The 10,365-nt window shown below is 33.2% G+C and overlaps 1 protein-coding gene across 1 annotated transcript; it reads left to right on the forward strand.

The window, feature by feature from the left end:
• Positions 1–1,692: 1,692 nt before the first annotated feature.
• On the forward strand, positions 1,693–4,770 carry LOC128240423 (golgin subfamily A member 6-like protein 22). The gene is made up of 4 exons (XM_052957062.1): positions 1,693–1,842; positions 2,248–2,478; positions 3,358–3,454; positions 4,235–4,770. The coding sequence occupies exons 1-4, from the start codon at positions 1,693–1,695 to the stop codon at positions 4,768–4,770; spliced, it is 1,014 nt and encodes a 337-aa protein (XP_052813022.1).
• The last annotated feature ends 5,595 nt before the right edge of the window (positions 4,771–10,365 follow it).

The following is a 10,365-nucleotide window of genomic DNA, read 5'->3' on the forward strand; positions in this document are numbered from 1 at the left end:
GAGGCTTGGAGTCCTTACATCAAAGGCTTCTGGAGCTATGGTCCGAACGAAAATTAAGAATACAAATAATTCAGTAATAACTGAAGCCAGTATTATGTGTGTGTTAGCACCTATAATAATAATACATAATAATACAAACACATGGTAAAGGAGAGGTTATTCAGTTAATACGGAAGGCAACATTAAGCTCTTGTGCGCTGCAATTCCTTTTATTGAATTACTTTTTGAGTTAAGGTCCCCGCACGCACTTTTCTTAGTTATACATACACTACTTAAGTGAAGGGAATTTATAATTTCTTGCGCACTGCATTTGTGCATAATGCCCTCTGTCTTTGTTTTAAGATTTATTGAAATTCCAATAGGAGTTCTCAAGTTATTCTCTGTACGAAAGGATGGACGAAGTGTCGACTATATTCTCTCCCTTTGAGGACCATAACAAGACAAAACATCATTTTGTATTTTGGTCCTTCTGACGCACTTTTACACTGTGGAAGTTCCTTAAGAGTTTTAAAATCGTTTTTTCAAAATATACACCAATGTGCTTGAACGTCCAAGTCTGGTATTATTTATATTGAAAAAAAAGACTAATATACCAAAATAGGGATAACAACTACACTTTGGGGTAAAAATATGTCACCGGGAAAGAATTTTACCAATCTGGGGATAAACTGCTTAAGGTGTTCGCCAAAGCGAGTTTATTTAATGTATTCACTGTAAGGATAAAGGGGAAACCTAATGTGAACATCAGATGTAATACCAAACAGGGCCCATGTATGAAATTCCTACTACATCAAACACAATCATGGTTTTAGAATGAAGGTAATACTGCTCGAATTTCTGGTGTGCTTGTTTTGTGATCATATTCATGAAGGAAAAAACTCCTTTTTTCGATGTTATGATTTATTTACACAAAAGCTTACACTAACAAACTCTCAAACTTTGAACAATTTTCAAATAAACATTTATCTTACAACACGTTATAAAAGGTATTGTTAATTAAAGTTAACCATTCAATAGGAAAGAAGTGGTACAATTTTGTCTACTTTATCATAATCATACCGATATTTAGTAAATATGCATACACAATAAGTGTTCTTGCAAGTTACCTCGGGCAATTGCGACAGCCTATAAGACATATTATAACAATGCTGACATACAATATACAAACACAACGAACATCACGTATGTCATAAATACATGACAAAAAGAGCATTAATTAATTGATTAATAAACGAATGAACGTTAAAACTGTGCTTGATTTATATCGACGTAGAACATATTATTATGGTGTGCTAAGTATTGGATGTTAAAATTTGATGGCAGGGAGGTTAGAAAATAAGCAAAACAAGAGCGATATATTACCGTTCAGAGGCGACTGCACGAGTATCATGTCACTCAGAGCTAGTATAATAATCGAAATATTTTGTCTGTTTTACATGGGACATTTTTGTCAACGATGTAAAATTGGTTTCAAAATGTTACGATGTAATCACAAGTGTTTACACATACATTTGTATCAGAAAACAAGTTATAAAGCTTATTTTATTTAATATTTATTTTCAAACAGTGTTGGCTGTTTTGACACAACGGTATGTCGAGGCTTTGCGACATGGCGCTGTGCCAGATGTAACAAATGCATTTGAAGTGGTTGCAGAATTGGAAAATGCGAAAGTAAAAAAGTCGGCATTAGCGATGTTTCAGGAGCAATTAGTTGACCAGAAAATGCCGGTTCCTTACAAGCAACTTGAGGACCTTTTTCAAAGGGTACATTTGGTTGCACTTCAATACATACAAAACAATGCCGTGTTGGACACAAAACATTCTGTTGAAAAAGATGTCCAGGTATAAAGGTTATCTATCACTGTTAGTATAGGCTTGTAAATATTCACATTGATCTCTGTTAAATTATTTTTGTATTAATTATATATTAAAATGAAATACTAATATACATGTACATAAACACAAACGATTCATAATTTTTTCGATAAATGATAATTTAGCCGTATACCTACACATATAATCAATGCATATGACATAATGTTATTCTTATGACTGAGGCTTGATTTCGTGTAACTTGTAGTCCTTCAGGATCACTGAATGTGTCTAAATCATGTTTAGGCCAGTTGCTGTTAATTTATTATTTCAATCAAATGTACTGCTGTATTCATTTATTACATCTTAAACGTTAAGCTTCATACCTTGCCTGCTGGAGGTACTTGAAATTTTATTGATTTTTTTTTATCACAGTCTTTCATGGAAATGCTATGGGTAAAGAGGAAATCTGAAAATGAGCAACATATTATCAAATACTGTGAGGCCAGTTTGGACGCGTTGCAATTAAAGATTACTCTGATTGATGGTATTCAGGCACAATCGTATGAAGTTGTCGGAGGCCACAAGAAATTCAAGCATGATTTGGAACGAGTCGGACAGCAGTACACTTTAGAATTGAAGGATAAAGGATATGCGGACAGAGAGGTATATTTAGTTAGTTTAGCTAATGTTATGATTGACGATTTGATACATGATACAATTTGTATTTATGATGTTTTTCATTTTCGAAATACTGTTCTCATGAGTTGTTCATTCTGTTACCATGTCATTTTTTCAGCGAACTTTTTCGTCGTTAATCCAACGATGCATTTCTACTGTAATGATTTTGTTAATTTTTGTCGATGAAAATGTGACAATTCAAAACAAATAAACAGTCCAGTAGAATAACGGTAAATGCTTTAATACAGCCAATCAAGGGCATCTTTTCTCTTGAGTGACCAACAGACTAGTACATCAAAAAGTGATCAAAAGCATACAAATCAAAACGGTTACAGCACGAACATTTGGTTGTCTCCCTTTCAAGATACTGTTCATGGCACGAGCATATCTGCCTGGAAGCGTATTAATATAACGCGGTCTGTTCAAATATGTCTTTGACCAAAGATCTTTAGACAACATGTCTCAAGAAAATGAACTTGAAAATATTCAACATGAATATGCTATATATTCAGTAGATGCCAGAATTATTTGTGATGCAACACGGGCTGTGTCAATTAACCACCTTTTTGTCGAAATACACTTTAGTTTCTAAAGAATAGAAGCTGTAAACACATATTACTCAATTTTTCTATCAACAACACCGTTATGCAATGCCTTCCCACATAAACCTTCCGCTTGCTTGTTCTCTGCCCGAATTTAAACACAACTTATACAATACCAATAACACTATTCAACGACGGAGATCGGAAGTCACTCAAGGAGTAGGGATACATTATATTAATCTTAACAAACATTCCAAAAAATATTAAAGAAAGTACATTTGAAATAACAGATCAATATTTGTAATCATTCATTCAATTGCAGGCGGCGATAATTTGGAGTACATTCATGCAGACTCTGGGAGAAGCTGAGATGAAAATCATTCAGTTGGATGAATCGTTAACAGAAGAAGAGAAGAAAAGTACGTACGTCGTCGGTTAAAACAGGCATTAAAGAGGCAAAAAGTTGACATTCTTGGCTTGTCCCTGTAGTTACATTCTTTATCATAGACAAAAGGCAGTTCATGTTACTCATTAAAGATTAGGTAGGGTAATTCAAGGCTTTTGGTCAATGTTATGGAGATTGAAACATAAAGTCAATAAAGGTTATACAAGTTTTACTTTTACAAAAAGACTTTCTTATATTTTGTTTAGGTATGTGAACTTTTATTATTAGAAATTTTACTGACCGTACCAAGACGGTTACCCCAACATATACCAATAACGATTTTTCGTCGATGTTGTATTGTAGTGCTGTCTCTTTAGTTTAGCTTTCGTTTGGACTTGACCCGGGTGCCAGTAAACAGGATTCTGGTTGAATTCATAGATCAGCTTATCCTTGAAGTTCAATTGTGTCTTGTGTTTGATAACAATGTAAAGTTATTTTGAGCATTGTATATACATGAGTTGGCAGAAATCACAGTGTAAATACATACCATGAGTATTCAAATTGAACGACCTTTTATATTCATCTATTATTTCCAATGTTCTGATTTTACAAATGTGTTTTGTAATTGGGATTTTAGATTGCTAGTATGCATCTGTAGCCCTCGAGTGAAACCGAGGTGGCATATATATACAACACTTCGATGATTTTGATTTTTAAGATAAATTAAAGTAGCTTAGCCAACATTTGTATTTCCTAATGTTAAAGTATGTTTTGTTGTTGTTGCTGTTTATTGTTGTTTTTCCTTTTTAATCAGGGGAAAAAGAGGAAAACAAACAGGAAATGCAGAGAATGGTACACACAATTGAAGAGCAAAATAAACAGTTGCTCGAAGAACAGCGCGAGTCTTACGAAGCCCAGCAAAAAGAGATTGAGAACAAACGAGACGAGCAAGACCGGGAACACCAAGAGAAAATGACCCAACTGTTACAAAAGTTAGCGGAGCTTGAGACAGACGTAAACGAAAGTCTGTTTTTAAAACAAAGAATTCTACTTCTGGAAGATGAAGACAAAGAGAGAAGAAGAGAAGAGCAATTGCGAGAAGAAGAGCAGCGAAGACGAGATGAGAACGAAAGGAAACGGGACGAAGATATGCGAGAATGGCGCAAAGATGAAAAGCAGCGATTTGAGAGAACGCAAAAGGATACGCGGGATATGATGCAGAGCATACAATTAAAAAGCGATGAAAAAGATGAAGAGTTGAGGCGTTTAAAGGAAGATAAAGAAAGAAAAAAAAAACGAAAGGAAAAATCTGGGATTTTTTGGAAAAGTTATGCATGGATTTGGGGATAACGATTAACTTTTAACAATTAGGCCTGAAAAACTTCGTGTGCTTAGTTTGATATAATTGATAGAGACTTCTTATTGTTTCAAATTTGTATTTATCGATTTTTATGAATTTCATTGTTGTTTTCGTTTAGTTTTCAATTTGATAAAGTTATTGTAGTTTACGCTTTAGACAACAAATATGATGAACAAATGAGCACATGAATTTTCTCTAAAATTTCAGAACAAAAAAGTAGAAAAAGTGGTTCTGTATGCCATATGGTGCAGATTATGTGCAAATACATCGCTTTAGTATTATAATATCATATTTAACTCCCGACCAATTCCAAAGTCAAAGGATGCGTCAATATCTATTTCTGGAACTGCCCCATATTTTGCCATTTAGATTGAAACACGTATTTGTTTTAATTCGTTACTCAATAATAATTTGCTTAAATAGGACCGTTTTTTCGCCCACCTCAGATAAGTAGATCGAAAAATTTAATCATGCTAGAAATTGTTATCTTGCCGACTGGCAAAGATAAAACAAGTACCCGTTTGGAACTCCTTTTAATGGTCTTCACAGTGTAATTACCTCCCTTATTGAAGAATGTCGTCTAATTTTTGGCTATTATATTAAATCATTTTTAAATCCCACCAGGCATTCCAAACACACAAAACCGTTAGATAATCATAGAAGCATGTATTATCCTTTTGATAAATGTGTAGCCACTTTTCCGCATTATTTCTTCCTTCTGATAGTAACAACCCACAGTCTGGTTATTGTAGTTATTTGTATACTGTTGTATAACTTTTTATCACATGTATGTATGTGCTAAGTGTACCAATAAACTTGTAAACTTGTACACTAGTCTGTAACATCATATAAACCTTGTCTTGTTGCAATATTTAAAATGCCAATTTATTATTTCTCGCTTCAAATGTCGCCATAAAAAACGTTTTCACGCACAATTCAGGAAATAATGCTTAACTTTCCTCAGAACTATTTTAAGACTAATTTGACTATTAAAATAGTCTAAATAACTGCGCCATATCCATGACAACCACGAATTATCGCATGTCCATACATATTTATTTTCACTTCGCACAATGGAATTTCAGCAAAAAATACACTTTTACTTAATTTTGTTTAACTGAGTTGGGAGAAAAAGCATCTACCATAGCCGCTCGTGTAAGATAGGTTCATTGCCCAACCATCGCGCAGGGTGTTTGTGGAAACTCGGTAAACCCTACGCTCGGGTCGAAATGAACCTATCTTACACTCTCGGCCATGGAAGATACATATAATCTTGACTCGTTCTCTTTTATGCTCACCTTGCAATTTATGTGTATTCATAATTGGTCCGATCCATCGTTCACAATTATACCGTTCGCTTAAATAGAAACACTGTTGAGTGTATCGTTGTGACTTTCATGATTTGCGAACATCTTAAAACACTGTTACACCAACATTAAAGCAAACAAGTGAACAGTGCAAGTAAGTCAATTGTGCAGTTTAAATATTGTTATATACTGCTGATTGACAACATAAACTTGTCAAAATTGTAAACCTCAACATATCATGCGTTTGTGAGTTGTTCGGACTTTTTGACTTTATATGTATGTTTGTATATATATATATATATATATATATATATATATATATATATATATATATATATATATATATATATATATATATTAACACAATTTTGGTGTTTGAATAAATTCTCAAAAAGGAGATTGCATTTTGTTTACACATTATACAAAGATTATCGTCGGCAGTAGGATCCCCTATCCCTAGACCAGCCCGTTACCAGCTGAGCTGCGGATATACGTTGTTGTGACCGGTGTTATTAAATCAATTTATAATAATGTGAATTAAAAATTTTCTATAAGAAAAGCAATCATTTGTGTCGCCAGGTAGAAAATAAAATGCCTATTATCTGCCGCTTTAAAGAGCACAAATTTATAGCGTTTCTTAACATTTAAAAAAAACGAAGATAAAACAGCTTTGAAATATGCCAACATGTGAACGTATTAGGTAGTACAATATTGTGAAACTTTCAAGAGATTCTTGAACCCGTTATACATTTCTTTATTCGTAAATATCAACAAAGATTCGGGTTAAGTCGGATAATGTAGCTTTAATAAGAAACGTTCATGAGGATGAATGCCAACTGAAATGGGCGTTTCAGTAACGAAATTTCAGTGTTTTGTATAACATTTGAAACGAGTTTGTATGGCATACCAACAAACTTTAACACAGAATATCATACGCATTGATAAATTATCAAAGATAATTAATGTAATAAAGTTTTCTTTCTGAATGTATATTGTTGTTTTTAGTGATATTTTTGGTCGAAAAACAAATTAGTCCATTGGGCGTACACGGAATACTGTATGTACTGCATGTAAACTTACGTGTATTAACACACTCACACTTGCTAAAATGATTTGCAATAGACTCAATTGATGTTGTTGGTATTTCGTTCGCGACTCAAACTGCTAGTACTTAAATGTTAACAAACAAGTAAGAAAACGATTATTACCTTACGTACTCATGGGATATTTTGTTTTCCTTAACTTGAACGCGATTGAAAACAACAGTCATGTTAAAGCATTCGGATGTGAGATATGTTATAACACTGTACGGCCTGACGTCAGATGAATGTTCGATGCAATTATATCTAAAATGTTGTTTTGACTACGAACACAGGATGAACATCGACCATTATACCTGAAATTTTATAAAGTTCAAACTAACATTTTGCTAAATATAATTTGAGACAAAAGACAGAAAGGAACGTCCAACTTTTTTTCGCATGAATCAATGCACACATCAACTTCCAATTCCGCTTAATTGACAATCAAATTACTAAATTAAAGATTTATTTAAATTTAAAGCAATCCAGTATAGTGTGTATCATAGTGTGTTCCACCCGTAATTTCATCATATGAAGTTGAATTTCCGGCCAAAAAAAGCGTTTCAGAAGTACACACCAGTTTGACATTTGACTAAACTCATTTATCATGTTTTATGCTACAAGAATGTCATAGTCTTCAGTAAAATTCCGTTCGTGACGGCAACCAATCTCTGCCTGATTTTCTCCCAATGGAACGCCTTTCTTATACCTTAATTTGTTAAACAGTATTAGACAATACGTTCTTAACTACTCGTAACGTGCAATGCCAGCGTGAGGAATTACGTGACTTTAACTGGGTTCTCAAATTAACCCGATGTTCATTTACAAACTTCCATCAAGTTGAAATTTTGTCAAGGATTCCAACTTTAAAAAACAAGCAAATCTAAACTATTTCACAAGTATAAAAGCAGTAATGCACCAATCAATTGTTTTCACGACCCCGGTCCCCATGTCCGGAGAAAAGCGGGTACTTTGACTTTCGGTCAAGCCAATCCCGGGGTAAAATACCCGCACTTAGGGGACAAACTGCCTGTAACATCCCCGCTAAATGCCCCCGCAACCCCGGGACATCCTAGGTAAGGCCCATTTCCCGCTATTTGCAGCTCGAAAACAAAACCAACGCATTAACTTGGCCCTGTGGGGCCACCTGGAAGGTAAAAACACGGCTCATTTCCCTCACTTGCCCCGGTATACCCCGGACCTTGGGGGGGGGGGCGTGGTTACAATTGACTGGTTGACTTTTTAATAAATCATTGTATAGTAAACGTTCATCGATCAGTGTGTCATTTTACTGAATGTCTGTCAATAAATGAAGTTGACGGTATATTAAATTAGTAAATGCATTTTTATTAAATTAATTGGTAAAACTAACAATTTAAAACACTGAACGTTCGATTTTTAATGAAAATAGTTGATATGTTCATACATTAAGAGGAAAGATATGGGGTAAAATGTGGATTCGTGAAATGCTTCTCTCTTTTCATTTTATTGCATAAACTGTAAGAATTGAGTTTAAATTTTGCTATGAATGATATACAAATAATAACACATTATTTTAGCATTTCTTTATTTGATTAGAATAAATATTAAACAAGTTCTAACATGTGCATGACACCCGTTTTATGAGTTTTATGTTGGCACGGATTTTGGTATTTGGGATAGTTTTTCTTATCGTAAAAAGTTTAGCTTTTGTTTGAAGGACTACTCAAAAATAATAAAATAGCGATGTAGATTGGCTAGACAGTGATCGTGCAAGCCATAATCAGTGATTCAAATGACTCATTCAGTATAACTGTGATAACGATCAAATTATTTCATTTTCCTCCAGGGTCTCATATTAATATGCAGGTGTAAGTTGCATATTAGGAGATTTTGTTTGAGTGTTGCATGCAATGTTTTGCTGGAAATTGAGACAATTCAAAGTAAGGAGTTGTTTATATGCAGTAATACCTGTTCGCTTTTCAATTGCAACCTTATTTCATGACAATATGTTATCTAAACATCAAAGTGCGGCTCTTGTCTGCAGTTACCATTGAAAACTATTGACGGCGCTCATATGAAACGGTTTTAATTGTAGAAGATGTTATCTATGAAATGCTACGCATTGTTTATTGGTTTATTTTTATAATATAGAATCAGTAATGCTTTAAATGACGTTTTTTATTCCAGTTTATAATACAAAATATGTTTTGCAGAAGAACGTTAGTAATTTCCTTGAATAAAATAAAGGCTGATTAGATGGAAATTTCGAAACTAGTTTTTAGTTATACAAAGGGTGTTTTTCATTTCACAATCCATTTTCATGATCATAAGATAACATAAGATAAATATGAAAAATGTAGAAAATAGTTAATCATATTTTTTTCTTTTCTTTTTGATGAAACAATATTTATGAACACAAAAAGATTTGGGCAGGTGATGATAAAGATTGATTATGATTAAAACGGATGTAAATCCATTAATTTTCATGCTGCTTCATTTTTATCATTTATCAAGGCAATTTCTTTCTCTATATTATGTCCAATTATCATGTATTTTCTGTACTGAGTAAATTTAGGCTTTGTTTTTCTATACTTTGAACCAAAGATGTAGAGTTTGATCCGCACAGTTAAGAAATTAGTAATCGCTGTGTGTTTGTCATTGCTGACTATTCCGAAGGTGATATTTTTTAATGTTAAGTTTAAATTAATATGATTATCTTTAAGATATTTGTTTTAGTCTATTCCGTAGTGGTTGTATTTTTACGCACTATCAGAAAAGATGTTCCAGTGTTTCAATGAGTTTGAAAAAAGTCACACACACTTGTTTCATACATTTTACATTTAAAAAGAAATTACATGCAACGATGTAAATATTTACATTGAAATTTCCTATGTTTGTGTCATTAGAACATCTGTACGTATTTATATATTCCCACTCTTTATCTGCTATTTCATTTAAACATAATTTTTCTACCTACTTCTGTTTAATAAATATACATTTGTCAGTTGAGGGGATAGTCTTTGCATATATAAACTTATTAGGTATTCTGCAACACTTTAATTTGTTTAAGATTGAGTTCGAGTCGCTGACTGGAATTTGATAATTGCCAGTAGATAAGTGTATCATTATTTCATTTGGAGTGCTATGTATTAGGGACAAATACTTTAGATAGTCGTGTTGATTTACTTGATATATTGATTAAAAAAATCAAAGT

This window comes from Mya arenaria, chromosome 7, assembly GCF_026914265.1.
Source record: "Mya arenaria isolate MELC-2E11 chromosome 7, ASM2691426v1".
Taxonomy (NCBI): Eukaryota; Metazoa; Mollusca; class Bivalvia; order Myida; family Myidae; genus Mya; species Mya arenaria.

What these genes read in the sequence shown, in the direction of transcription:
- LOC128240423 (XM_052957062.1), top strand. Translation starts at nt 1,693, where the DNA reads ATGTTTCAGGAGCAATTAGTTGACCAGAAAATGCCGGTTCCTTACAAG. An exon ending in CTGTTGAAAAAGATGTCCAG is followed by an intron (nt 1,843 to 2,247) that starts GTATAAAGGTTA and finishes TTTTTATCACAG; the next exon opens with TCTTTCATGGAAATGCTATG. An exon ending in AAGGATATGCGGACAGAGAG is followed by an intron (nt 2,479 to 3,357) that starts GTATATTTAGTT and finishes ATTCAATTGCAG; the next exon opens with GCGGCGATAATTTGGAGTAC.